General features: G+C 36.8%; 1 protein-coding gene across 3 annotated transcripts in view; it reads left to right on the top strand.

Moving 5' to 3' along the window:
• Positions 1-15,000, top strand: part of PAN3 (PAN3 poly(A) specific ribonuclease subunit) — a 146,439-nt gene that overhangs the window by 112,990 nt on the left and 18,449 nt on the right. For all 3 annotated transcript variants that reach the window (XM_003797613.2, XM_023517766.1, XM_023517767.1), the window contains exons 10-14: positions 7,256-7,417; positions 7,630-7,746; positions 7,840-7,941; positions 10,515-10,680; positions 12,412-12,502. In XM_003797613.2, the coding sequence (XP_003797661.1) occupies positions 7,256-7,417; positions 7,630-7,746; positions 7,840-7,941; positions 10,515-10,680; positions 12,412-12,502 (638 nt within the window). The remainder of the gene's footprint in view (positions 1-7,255; positions 7,418-7,629; positions 7,747-7,839; positions 7,942-10,514; positions 10,681-12,411; positions 12,503-15,000) is intronic.

Below are 15,000 nucleotides of genomic sequence, written 5' to 3'. Positions count from 1 at the left end.
GTCCCAGCTACTTGGGAGGCAGAGGCACGCGACTCGCTTGAGCCCAGGAGTTGGAGGTTGCTGTGAGCGTGATGCCACGGCACTCTACCCAGGGGGAGAGCTTGAGGCTCTGTCTCAAAAATAAATAAATAAATAACTACTACTATCCAATATAAATGAATGGGTTTAACATTTTTTTAGACAAAGTTTCACTCTATTGCCCAGGCTAGAGTGCCATGACATCAAACCTAGCTCACAGGAACCTTAAATTCCTGGGCTTAATCAATCCTTCTACATCACCCTCCCAAGTATTTGGGAGTATGGACATTGCCAACACATCTGGCTAATTTTTTTCTTTTTTTTTTTTTTTTTTTTGGATAGAGACCAGGGTTTTGCTCTTGCTCAGGCTGGTCTTAAATCCCTGAGCTCAAGCAATCCTCCCACGTTGGCCTCCCAGAGTGCTAGGATTACAGCTACCACACCCAGCAGATTTAACGTTTTTAATAAGGAAAGATTTCCTATACAGTACACAAAGTTCTTGTCTTTAAAAGAAAACACTGATAAATTTTACTAAATTAAAATTTAAAAGCTCTCCATCTAAAGACACCTATGTTAAAAAAAAAAAAACTTAGAAGAATGTATTTGCACAGTACACAACTGATGGTAAAAATTCTTACATATCAGTAAAGAGTACAAACAAGTCAATAGAAAACAGGCTAAATGATAATAGGCATTTTATGGAAGAAGAAACTCATATGATAAATATATAAAGAAGCAGTGAACATCACTGACTAGGGAAATACAAGTAAAGTTATTATTATTATTATTTTGAGACAGTCTCAAGCTTTCACTATGGGTAGACAAGCTTTGTCTCACCGTGGGTAGAGTGCTGTGGGGTCACAGCTCACAGCAACCTCAAACTCTTGGGTTTAAGCAATTCTCTTGTCTCAGCCTCCCAAGTAACTGGGACCACAGGCGTCAGCCACAATGCCTGACTGTTTTTTGGTTGTAGTTGTCATTGTTTAGCAGGCCTGGGCTGGATTCGAACCTGCCAGCTTTGGTGTATGTGGCTGTCGCCCTACGTGCTTGAGCTATAAGCGCTGAGCCAAGTAAGGTTATTTTGGAATCTAACCACCTAAAAAAGTATTAGGGGGTTGTGAAGGGTGACTCACACCTGTAATCCCAACAGTGTAGGAGGATTGCCCAAGGCCAGGAATTTGAGCCCAGCCTCAACAACACAGAACCCAACTCTAGAAAAATAAGAAAAAACTTAACTGAGTGTGTGCAACTATAGTTCTGACCACTTGAGAGGCTGAGGCCTCAAGGAGGATTGCTTGAGCCCAGGAGTTTGAAATTGTAGTGAGCTGTGATTACAACATTGTACTTCATCCTGAGTAAGAGTGAGATCCCATCTCAGAAATTTAAAATAGGTACAACTATTATGCACCTATAAGAATCTGAAAAAAAAAAATTGTGTTAGGATCTACATCCACAGGTTCTTATATATATTGCAGGGGATTGTATAAATTGGTGAACCTGTAACCACTTTGGAAAACTCCTTATGCTGAATATCTGTATACCTTCTTACCTAGCAGTTCTGCTCCTAGACAGAGGCAAACTCCTGTACATTGTCAACTGGAAAATGTATAAGATATTAATAAAACACTGCTCATAGAGGCAGGAACCTTGAGCAATTCAAATGCCCATCTGACAGATAGTTGCTGAATTAATTGTGATATTGTCAGACAGTGGAATATTATAGCAGTGTATATGAAGAAAGTACACTGCCATGCAACAATGCAGAGAAATCTTAGAAATATAATAAGTAAAGAAGTGAGTTGCAAGAGACTACATACAATATAACACCTTTTTATAAACTAAAAATTATATACGTATGTGTATATGCATATACTCATACCCACATACATATATACTTTTGAGGAATATGTGTAAATGTAATAAAACTATATAAAAAGCAATGGAAGGGAAAGAGAAGGAAGGCAGAGGTTTATAGAGAGGACCATATAGTTAGATGATGGTGTGCTATGAAATAGTAAAGGTATGAGCTTTTGTTTGGGGTGCTGAGTTTGCAGGTGCTTACTACATTATTAAGAATAATTAAATAAAAGTAGGACTTGCATAGGGATGGACTAATGATTTGAATATCACAAACTAAAGGTTATGGTTAGTCTAATCCTGTGTACCTGAATTCAAACATGGTTTAGTAAATACTTCTCTCACTTCTCTAACTCTAATCTTTTTCATTTCTCACACTGACATTTATTAACCTTCAAGTGTCATGTTGACTCATTTGTTGTTAATCTTTATCTTGCTATCTTTATTCTTCTCATTTTCTATTCTGTACTTTATACTTTCATCAAATTAGTACTTCTCAACTCTCAAATTGTAATCTGTTTTCCATAGGTGAGTGGATCTCAGCCAGGAATGCTTTACCCACCTCAGGGTACTTTGCCAGCGTCTGAAACATTGGTTGTCATCTCTAGAAGCAGGGTGCTACTGGCATCTAGTGGATAGAGGGCAGTGCTGCTGCTAAACATCCTACAGTACCCTTCACAACATAGAATTATCTAGTCTGAGATATCTGTAGGGCTGATGTCTGTCCCTACTACAGATTTATTGCAGTGAATCTCAGATATTCAGCGTCTGTTATCCAGCCTGGATCATTGTGTATGTTCTTTGAGGGGAAATAAAGTTAAGTAGGGGAAAGAAACTAAAATTTCCTTTTTATTATCATTGTTTTTCATACTGTCTGGTGGAACCTGACCCAGACTAAAAATTGAATTCAGATCTGTGAGATGTAATCTTTCAAGTTGATTTTTTTCTTGGCCTTTACCTGTAGGGTACCCTTCTTACAGGGATCATTTCAATGGCTAACAGTGATTGAGGCAACTCATTCTCTTTATTCATGCTTAGTTATGTGCATATGTAAAATTGAACTGAAAATAAGAACAGAGGAACAGTAAATATTTAATAGTGTGAACATTAGGTTTTTCAGGTTAACAGGCCAGCTCAGCGCCAGTAGATCAGCACCCATAGTCAGGTTACATGCACCCAGGCTGGTGGGTTCAAACCTAGCCTGGGCCCATTAAACAACAATGACCAAAAAAAAAAAAAAAAGCGGGGGGTGGGGCGGGCACCTGTAGTCCCAGCTACTTGGGAGGCTGAGGCAAGAGAATTGCTTAAGCCCAAGAATTTGAGGTTGCTGTGAGCTGTGATTTCATGGCACTCTACCGAGGGCAACATAATGAGACTCTTGTCTCAAACGAAACAAAAAAGGTTAACAAGCTACACATGATTATTTCAGAGTAGACTGGGAAGTGTAGTTGTTGAAAGATGATTTTTTAGAAAAGGTAAAATCATGGCACACAGATATAAAAATACGTATGTGTTAAAATTTTCATTGAACTCATGAGGGGAGCCAGTAACATAAGACATGTTATAGGTCAGAAGTATTGAAATGAATATGAAAAAACTGATGTTTCTACAGGGGAAGAGGGAAGTTGATTGAGCCTCCACTTGGGTAGGACAGAATATTCGTGTCTAGACAAGGATTATTTTGCAATGCTATCAGTTATCTATAGTCGTGAAATAATCTTCCATAGAATCAGAATTCAACACCTAATATTGTTTAGATAATGCATAGTTCTCTCATGATGCGCCCTTTTTTTAATAAGCTGTAAAAGTCAGCATCACTTGCTTAAAAGTGGTCACAGGATGAAGGGGTTAAAAACATAGAATTTTTATCTGATTATGTCCTTTACTCAGTTTCTTTGTCACACTGGTGATTTGAATACCAATGTGTGGCACAGAAAATTTCAAGTCCTTAGCATGGCGTTTACATTTCCCTGTGGTCTAAACCCAGTGTGCCTCTTTCAGTTTTATCTCTGCTATGGGCCTTCTCTGTGGTAGACCCTGTGTTCAGACTATAGGAGATCTTGCCATTCCTGAATGCATTGTACACATGCAGGCCTTGCTTATAGTAGCATCATTCTGTTTACTCCCTTGACATAAAATACACTTTCCATTTGTTTTAGCCCATTAAAAGCAGTCTTGTTCTTCATTTTGTGGTAAAAATGTCAATTCTTCTATGAGGTCTTGTCTTATATTATGATTTGTATAATAAATATGTTATTTTTTTCTAAAGAACCCATATTTCATTAATACAGATTCACTAATACATAGTAAGTGTTCAGTACATTTTTACTGATTCGAAATTAATTATTTTCTGTATTAAGTGCTCCTTAATGAATGAAATAACTAGGAAACAAAATCTATCATTTGGTTTGTTTGTGGAAATTACACTGATTATTCAAATAAAAATAGTAAATGGGCAAAAATAAAAGTTACAGCAATATTCACTTGTATGTATACTTTCTTATGCTGTCTTTATTTTATTGTTTTTTTAAGAGACAGGGTCTTGCTATGTTGCCCAGGATGAATTCGAGCTCCTAGGCTCAAGTAATCCTCCTGCCTCAGCCTTTTGAGTAGCTGGAACCACTGCACCCAGCTATAGTATGCTGCATTCATTTTGCACTGGATTTGAAAGTGAAAGTGACATGGAATCAATTCATGTTTACTTTGCATGGTGGCTAAAATGCCATCTGGGGATTAAAATCACAAGACTATGGGGTCAAAGAGCCCAGGGTTTGTGCCCCACCTCTCTCTCTAAATTATGTAAACCTAGCACTCGGGGATGCCGATGAGGTGAATTGCCTGAGCTCACGAGTTCAAGACCAGCCTGAGCAAGACCCTGTCTCTAAAAATAGCCGGGCGTTGTGGTGGGTGCCTATAGTCCTAGCTACTTGGGAGGCTGAGCAAGAGGATCACTTAAGCTTAAGAGTTTGAGGTTGTCTGTGAGCTGTGAGGCCAGGGCACACTACTGAGGGTGACAAAGTGAGACTCTGTCTCAATCAATCAATAAAGTAATCTTTATTTTCCTTTTATGAAATGGTGAATCCTTCCATACAGGATTGCTGAGAGATAATGAGTATAAAGTATCTGGCAAAGGCAGAGGAGGCATCATTTTTAACCTGTCTTTTAGAGTTAGTGAGAGTTTTTTAAATAGGGTTTTGCCTGTACTTTTTACTAGTCAGGTAAAAAATTACCACTCTTGGCTCAGTGCCCATAGCTCAGCGGCTAAGGTGCCAGCCACATACACAGGTACAATGCCCCTCTCCTCCCCCCAAAATAAAGTAGCCGGGCATTGTGATGGGCGCCTGTAGTCCCAGCTACTTGGGAGGCTTGAAGCAAGAGAATTGCTTAAACCCAAGAGTTTGAGGTTGCCGTGAGCTGTGACGCCACGGCACTCCACCAGGGGCAACATAGTGAGACTCTGTTTATTTACTTATCACTTAAGAAACATATTTATTTATTTATCACTTAAGAAACATAAAGCCACGTTTTAAAAATAGTGCTGGGTGGCACCTGTGGCTCAGTGAGTTGGGCGTCAGCCCCATATACCAAGGGTGGTAGGTTCAAACCCGGCCCTAGCCAAACTGCAACAACAAATGGCTGGGCATTGTGGTGGGCGCATGTAGTCCCAACTACTCAGGAGGCTGAGGCAAGAGGATCCTGTGCCTAGGAGGTGAAGGTTGCTGTGAACTGCTGTGCCACAGCACTCTACTGAGGGAGACAAACTGAGACTCTGTCTCTAAAAAAAAAAAAAATGAAATAAAAATAGTGCTAAACATATTTGTTATAAAATGTTTGGCAAATAAAGAATAATGGAAAGAATAAAAACCCTCACTGAAAAGTTAACATTGTTAAACTTTGCTACATTCCTTGCTTGTTGGTTTTCTGTGCACATTTTACGTATTCACTTAAAATATCACAGACATTCCTAAGGACATTTAACAGAATGGAAGCAGAGATTGATATTTAATTGGAAAACATAATTAATTTTACTTGAAGTATTGAAAAGCTACTTGTCTTTTTGGATTATAAAACTGATAACATGTTTGCTCTAGAAAATAACAGTAAATAAAGGAAAATAAACTGTTTATATTCTATGGAGAAACCAACCACTGAATACATTTTAGTGTATAGGTTTCTAGGTTTTATATGAAATGGCAAAATTGGATTCAAGATATACAGCTTCTGGTGCTTAACAGTGTAACATGAGCAAATCTCTATGCGTTTTATATCCTTAAACATAGTTTATCTTTCTTTGAGGAGTATGGAAGACGTGATAAATTTGTAGTGGATTTTTTTTGTTTTTCTTTTATGTTTTGCTAGTGATTTAAATTGTGTTATTCTACTGAATGGCTGTTCTAATAACTATAACCAGTTCCCTATTCTTACGCCTTTTTTTTTTTTTTTTTGAGATAGTCTTATTATGTCGTCCTCGGTAGAGTGCTGTGGCGTCACAGCTCACAGCAACCTCAAACTCTTGGGCTTAAGCTATTTTCTTGCCTTAGCCTCCCAAGTAGCTGGGACTATAGGTGCCCGCCACAACGCCTGGCTATTTTTTTGTTGCAGTTAGCATTGTTGTTTTTAGCTGGCCCGGGCCAGGTTCGAACCCACCACCTTTGGTGTATGTGGCTGGCACTGTAACCACTGTGCTACAGGCACCAAGCCCCTATTCTTATGTTTTTATATTACTAATATTTTCACTATTATTGAACTGGAGTGAGCATTGTTATCAGTGGTACCTCTTAATTATTTGAGGAAGATAATTTACTTGAGTTGTTCATACTGAGCAAAATTTGATTTTTAGGAGTTTCGATACAGTTTGCCACATCCATAGGAAGATGCATTGATATACATACAAACATATACATACAAGTACATACTACTGAATTTAATGTAATTTGTTTTGAATTTATTTATGCATTAAATACTAATTTATGTGTTAAATACAATCATCTAAATATATTTTGTATAAAAAATATTTAAAGAAGCAAAAATTGTGTTGGGTTTTTTGTGTATTGGAATCAGGCATGTTTAGTATCTGAGCAGTAACCCAGATTATTTTTATAATTATTTGAGAAACAGATTTATGTTATGCTATGAAAGATAGGAAGTATTGTTGAATGTGTGAACTTTAGTTGGGTTTTGGTTATTTTATAAAGCCTATTTTTATTGATAGTAAACCATAGTTTTTGTTTTATAGAATTGTTAGAAACATTGACACTATTCTATAATACAAAAGTTTGTTACAATACATGTTTGTTTAAAGTAGGTTGTATTTCTTTTTTGTTACTGTTAGAGATATACAAATGTCTGTACTTAAAGTTGTTTTCTTGAATTACTGTAGCAGTCCCTGCAGAAGTTGACAGCTATCATAGCCTATTCCCTTTAGAACCACTGCCACCTCCCAACCGGATACAGAAATCAAGTAATTTTGGTTATATTACATCTTGCTACAAAGCTGTAAATAGCAAAGATGATCTGCCATATTGCCTTCGGAGAATACATGGTAAGGAAGATACTTTTATAATCATATTATTTGGCTTGAGATTATTTAAATCTTCCTGAATAAATTGATTTAACCTATGAATCTAAAGGACAATAAATATTGTTTTCTTTTGGAAATTAATACCTCATAAGCAATATGTATCCTCCATATTTCTGATGGACTATGATAGATGCCATTTACAGGTTATGGTAAAGAATAATTTTCTTTTTCAGGTTTTCGTCTTGTTAACACAAAGTGCATGGTGTTGGTTGATATGTGGAAAAAAATTCAACACTCAAATATTGTAACCTTGCGTGAAGTATTTACTACTAAGGCATTTGCTGAGCCTTGTGAGTAACTGATGTTATCATTTGTCTTTCTGCTGGTGAGCTTCATTATTTGAAGCCAGATTTCAATAATGAGTGTTTGGGTTTTATTTTCAGCTCTTGTGTTTGCATATGATTTCCATGCTGGAGGAGAAACCATGATGAGCAGACACTTTAATGACCCTAATGCTGATGCCTATTTCACAAAGAGAAAGTGGGGTAAGAAAAAGATGCAAGCAGACTTTATTTTGGCACATGCTTTTTGCTCAGTAGAATGCTAGTTGTGTTATGAAATACATCTAAATTTATCCCTGGCTGGGCAGGTTACGCCTGTAACTTAATACTCTGAAAAACCAAGGTGGGTAGATTACTTGAGCTGAGGAGTTCCAGACCAGCCTGAGCAGGAACAAGACCCCATTTCTACTAAAAAAGAAAAACTAGCCAAGCATTGTGATCTGCGCCGATAGTTGGAGCTACTTAAAGGCTGAGGCAAGAGGATCACTTGAGCCCAGGAATTTGACGTTGCCATGAGCTAGGCTGATGCCGTGGCACAGGGCCTCTGTCTCAAAAAAAAAATGTTATCCCTGTAATTAATTCATTTTAAAAGAAATAGTGTCGATCTGTAAGAAGTTAGGAAATAATGAATTTTGTGTATTTACTGAGATAAGATGAGTTGTAGAAGACTCACATAAATATCTGGTGTCTGAAATAACTAGAAATATCTTTAAAAATTTTTTCTTAATGTGATTTTCTTTTAAAAAATAAGCTTTCTTAATGAAGATGATTTGGAAAATTTAATAAATTAAAAAGAAAAATCTTTTTTTTTTTTTTGAGAGTCTGATTTTGTCATCCTGAGTAGAGTGTCCTTGGCATCATCATAGCTCACAGCAACCTCAAACTTTTGGGCTCGAGCAGTCTTCTTGCCTCAGCCTCCCTTATGGCTTTACTACCCAAGTACAGGCATTATGAATCTTGTTTTTTTGTCCCTTTGGATTGCTTTGTTTCATCTTATGTCATTGCATCTTTCATTTAAGTATTTTCCCTTAGTTTTTACATTCTCTGACTATAATTTAGTGATTTTCATTGTGACCATCTCATCATTTATGTAATTATTTCCCTAAATAAATGCTTTTGTTTAAAGGTAGGATTCCATGTTGTCTTCAAAATAGATTTTCAAGTAACTTTAACATGAGAGATTTTCCTTTTTTTGGGGGTTTGTTTTTAGAGACAGAGTCTCACTTTATTGCCCTTGGTACAGTGTCTTGGCGTCACACAGCTCACAGCAACCTCCAGCTCCTGGGCTTAGGCAATTCTCTCACCTCAGCCTCCCAAGTAGCTGGGACTACAGGCGCTAGCTCATTTGAGAGTCTCATTTTGTTTGAGGTTGCTGTGAGCTATGATGATGCCAAGGGCACTCTACTTAGGATGACAAAAATAGCTACAATGCCCGGCTATTATTTTTGTTGCAGTTTGGCTGCCAGTGGGTCTGAACCCACCACCCTTGGTATATGGGGCCGGTGCCCCACCCTCTGAGCCATAAGCGCCACCCGATTTTCTTTCTTTTTATTTTTGCTCTTTTCTCATAATTAAAGAACTGTTTTACCAAAAATAATTATTCTAGCATTCTACTGCTGCGAAGAACCACTGTACTCTAATTATACTCTAACAAATATTTATTAAAAGGAAAAACATCTAAGACAAAGTAAATTTATTTTGAAATGTCTATTATGTATTTGGGGAAGGTCAGAATATATTAACTTCTGCTTGCTTGTAACTTTGCTTTCTACATTCTGACAGTTGAAAAAACAAAACTGTGGTTACATGGCAGTTCCACATTAAAAATCTGGGCATATAATGTGGTCATTTTTTTTTTTTCCTTTTGCCTTGTCAGCTGTAGACATATGCATGATTTTATTAAAGGGGATGTGGTATAACTTTTCCTATATGTGAATATAGTTGTGTTCAAGTTTATTTTAGTGATACCACCTGTGAAATGACTGTTGGCTTTAATTTATAACTGGGTTTCTCAACCTTAGTACTATTGACATTTAGGGCTATACAATTATTTTGGTGAGGGCTATCCTCTGCATTGCAGGATGTTAAGCAGAGATGTCTGCCCACTGGATGGCCTGGCTTCTACCTACTGAATGCCAGTAGCAAACCTCTCTTCTACTGCAGTTGTGACACCAGAAATGTCTCCACAAGTTGCCAAATGTCCTGGGGGCCAAAATCAACCCCTACTGAGAACCACTCTTTTTTATTTTTTATTTTTATTATTAAATGATAGCTGTGTACATTAATGCAATCATGGGGTACAGTATGGTGTTTTCATGAGAACCACTCTTTATAACATTCTTTTTTCTTTTTTTTTTATTTCAATTATTCTGTTTTTGGTGTTATTTGATATGTTAATGTTTAAATGCTTCACAGGATTCAATACCTTTTCTAATATTTTAAAAAAGACCTGTTGTCCCAGCTACTTGGGAGGCTGAGGCAGGAGACTCGCTTGAGCCCAGGAGTTGGAGGTTGCTGTGAGCAGTGAAGCCATGGCACTCTACCCAGGGGGACAGCTTGAGGCTCTGTCAAAAAAAAAAAAAGTATAATCTTGGATATGGGAACCTTTGGTCTTACCTCTTCTATTCTTACAGCTGAAAATTATACATGCACGCATATAAATTTGACACATTGTGCTGTGAATATACATGAATTTCCTACATTAATTTTGGATCAAATGTTTTGGTCTTTTAATTAGTAACTTAAATAAAGATATCATTTTAAAATTTGCTTTATAGGTCAACACGATGGACCATTGCCCAGACAGCATGCAGGATTATTGCCAGAATCTCTTATTTGGGCATATATTGTCCAACTAAGTTCTGCATTGCGTACCATTCATACAGCTGGTTTGGCGTGTCGAGTCATGGACCCAACAAAGATTCTGATAACTGGCAAAACAAGGTACTAACATTTGACTTTGGCTTCTTTCTTGGGCTTCTTTCATTTGACGGCTTAGTAAACAAACTATGATGATATGTTTTAATTTTATTTTTTCATATATTCTATCCAGAAGAACTGCTATCACTTTGAGCCCACTTGTAAGTTTTTTTAATGTTGAATTTTTAGTAAATGCTTATTAATTACCAAAAACTCTTGGGAAAGATCAGGGAGGTATATGTTGTTAGTGTTGGGGGAATACAGAAACAATATCAATACAACTGTTCTATGTAAAATCATGATTTTCAAATTTTACTATGAATCAGAATCACCTACAGGGGTTATTAAATATAAATCACAGGGCTTTAGCCCTGGAATTTTTATAAACAATTTTTTTGTTTGTTTTTTTGGTGAGGCAGAGTCTCACTTTGTTGCCCAGGCTCCAGGGCCATGGCCTCAGCCTAGCTTACAGCAACCTCAAACTCCTGGGCTCAAGGGATCCCCCATCTCACCCTCCCAAGTATCTGGGGCCAGGGGTACCCACCATGCCCCTGGCTAATTTTTCTATTTTTAGTAGCAACAGTGTCTCCCTTTTGCTCGGTCTGATCTCAAATTCCTGAGCTCCAGGGATCCTCCCACCTCTGCCTCCCAGAGTGCTGGGATTACAGGTGTGAACCACTGTGCCTAGCCCCAATTTTTTCTTTTACTGCAAACATTGCCTGATAAATCTAGAGTTTTCCATTCATTAAGTGTGATGGGCCTGAAAATTTGCATTTTTAAGACGTTCATAGGTGATGCTGTTGTTGCTGGGTGAGTCTCAGGTTTTTTAGAACCACTGGTACAGAGTTATCAGTCTTGACTTCATCTGATTTTTGAGTTGCTATTAATTTTGAGCATTGCCTTTGACAACATAGCATAGAGCTGAAGATCTAATACTAGGCTACTTGAGTTTATATCCTGATTCTCTTAGTTACTATTTGTATGATCTTCAACAGGTAACTTAACTTCACGTTGTGTTTTGACAAACACAGGTGCTGTTACTAACTTTATTTTCCTCATTTATAAAGTACCTATGGGTTATTGAGAGATTGAATGAGTTAATATGTGTAAAATGATTAGAACAGTGCCTAGTACATCTTAGCAAGTGTTAACAGGCTATCTATCTCTCTTTAGTGGATATCTTATAAATATCTTGGAGTCAACAGTGTTAGTCAAAAGATATAAGAGATAGTTCTGGCTTTATCAGTTACTGACTTTTTTTTTTTTTGGATACAGAGTCTTACTCTGTTGTCTAGGCTAGAGGGCCCTGGCATCAGCCTATCTCACAGCAACCTCAAACTCCTGAGCTTGAGCTATTCCCGTGTCTTAGACTACCAAGTAGCTGGGACTACAGGTGCCCACCACAAAGCCTAGCTAACTTTTCTATTTTTAGTGGAGAAAGGATCTTACTCTTGCTCAGGCTGGTCTCAAACTCCTAAGTTCAAACAATTCACCCACCTCAGCCTCCCTGAGTGATAAGTTTATAGGTGTGAGCCACGGGGCTCAGCCCAATTACTGATTCATAACTGGGCCTTAATTTCCTCATTTCTAAAATGATGAGTGATGGAGGTGATGGGGGTTGGTGATGGAATTGGCTTAAATAGTCTGAGATCCTTGAGATCCTTCCTGGTATTATAGGGAATGTTAAATTTCCATTAGTATATAATTTTTAAAACCCTCATTTTAATTATTCTCTTAAATTCTCTGTCCTTAAAGGTTACGAGTAAATTGTGTTGGCGTTTTTGATGTTTTAACATTTGATAACAGCCAAAATAATAATCCATTGGCATTAATGGCCCAGTATCAGGTGAGTAAGCACTAATGTGAAAGCTTAAAGCTTGATTTTATGTTTTAAAGCCAAGTTTTATTTCAAAGTATTTCAGGGTTTTAAACCTAGATTTCAGTTTATTTTTGGGTGGTCTCTGCAAACTTTGTGTATTTCATAACCATCGAGATATATAGAGTCCTTATAGGGTGGAATACATAAATTAATGACCGTGTCAGAGACTCCAGCTATTCAGAATGAAAATGTATTTATGTGATCTCAACATAGATGGATTAAAACGCTTAGTCAGCTGGATGAATTATATTAAATATCACCCTTTTCACTACTTTAATCACACCGATTATTTTTACTTTTAGAACACTTGTCTCACTACCATTCATAAAATTTTAGAAATATTTTCAAAGGCTTATTGGATTGCCATTTTCTAAGTTTAGTCAGACCCTATCATTCACTTTGTATACATTATCAGAATTTGGTTATTGTCTGACTTCCTTCTATTAGGGTTCATTTAGGCCTCATGATGTTCTTAGCTATTTTGCTATTTCTTATTTCCTGATTTCAGTATGATAAGGCATAAGAGAATAATAACCTATCCCTTTAAGCATTAACAATAGTTGCTTTTGCCTTGATGATTCTGCAAGTGATATGACTAAAGTAAATATTTCACCTCATTCAGTTTGTGTTGCAGTACTTCACATAGGCTAGACAGCTGTTACTTTTAAGACATGCAACTTTGTGTGTAAGAAGTTTTAGGTTTTTGTGAACATTTGTTAACTTACAGAGGCTTGGTATAAGGCAGCATCTCTTATCATACAGAACAGTACCTTCCCATTGCTCTTCTCTTTTTAACTTCTTTTGTTTAAAATCTTAAAAGAAGATTTTAGTTCACTTTTATATAAGACAAAATTTGAGAACAAAAAAAGACAAAATGAGAAGTAGAGTGTAAGTAGTACTTAGTATCCTGATTCATGCACAAATGTTTGCTACTGAACCATAGACACTGCAGTCCCAAGACTGACAGGCATTCATTGCACTCAATTGTATGGAGGCTTTTTACATCTTCCTTCCCTCTGCTTGTGCCCACCTAACCTCACCAGCTGCCAGACTATCCTGGTTGATAGCAACATCTAGGGGGCACTGTAAGGAAGAATCTGCCTAATTCTTTTTCTCCCCAGCAGCAGGTTTCTTCTGTCTATGGTATTTACTCCCTTTTTCTTATCTAGGGTGGTTATTTTTTAGGTTAAGTTCCTTCTATCTTATACTTAATACTTCATTAATTGGCTCTGATTAATTTTTCTTTGTATCTTTGTGCTTCCAAAAGTGGCCAATGATTGACTGTTAGTGATCTTCATTTATCAAAGCAAATCATATTAAAATTTTAAAGGAAAATTATACATTTTTTTAGAGCCATTGCCATTAACTTCTTTTGTAAGTGTCTAGAAACCCCCGTCCACGTTAAAAAACAAAACACAGGCTTCACAGTTGTCTCCTTATTCTGTTCTGAATAGGTTTCCTTTTCTTTAAAATTGTTAGTATAAACTATATCAGACTAGTTTGTGTGTGTGTATCACAACAGTTTCTTTTATTTGTAAATGTACAATATTTCAGTTTTGTTAAGGGTTGTGTGGTTACCTTGAAAAACAAAACTCTTCATGAGAAAAAATGCTTCCTGAGTTCCAACCAACCAACTGTTCAGTAAGCATTTAGGGCAACTGATCTGGAAGTCAGGAACTGCCTTCCTTCATAAAATTAGGCAACTTTCAACCAACTGTCACTTTCTCTTTATTTTTTCAGCATTAAAGGATATAATCAGACTTTTTTTCCTTTATTTCTTACTTTTTTGGTATATACATATAGATGATTTTTCATATAGCTTATTATAGTAAGGTATAGGAGAAAATTAAAGATAGTCCCAAAAAGGGGAGTGTGATTTTACAGAGAAGAGGGAACATCAGAAGGAGTGCATTGTTTCTTGTAGTCTATTTTTCATAGTCTGTTTCAGACACGTGAATAGAGACTGACTTTCAGTAAAATGGACATAAGTAGAGCCATAGATAGAATCAGAGAAAGAAATCAAGAAATCAAGAATCAGGAAGAAACTGAAAATGAGTTGGGGGGAAAACCTCCTGAATTCAACAAATGGGGGGAAAAACCAGATGGAGGTAAGAAGCAAAATAACAAATGGAAAATTATTTAGCTGGGAAATAAGGAAAGGAAAGTTAATTTTTGTGATGTTAAACTCTCTTAATTAAGCAAGACTTCATTAACTTCTTCTGTTTAAAAAAACAATTCTAATTTAATCTGGAGTATGTTATATATATGCCTTATTTCTAAAAGTGAGCATTTCCACCGTGAGTTAGTCGTAGAGAGGTGGTGAGATGTACTCAAAATCAGATACTCTTATTTTTTTAAACCAATCCATTCCTTTAACTCTCTTGGACAGTTGTCTTCCTGTCTCTTAATAGAGAATAATGGAATGTTGTAGGAGAGAGGCCTAATACAGCATCCGTTCACAGGGT

Source organism: Otolemur garnettii, unplaced genomic scaffold (genome assembly GCF_000181295.1).
Source record: "Otolemur garnettii isolate 467f Iridium unplaced genomic scaffold, OtoGar3 scaffold00120, whole genome shotgun sequence".
Classification (NCBI taxonomy): Eukaryota; Metazoa; Chordata; class Mammalia; order Primates; family Galagidae; genus Otolemur; species Otolemur garnettii.
The sequence above is the reverse complement of the archived record's forward strand: the minus strand, read 5'-3'. Positions and strand labels throughout refer to the sequence as shown.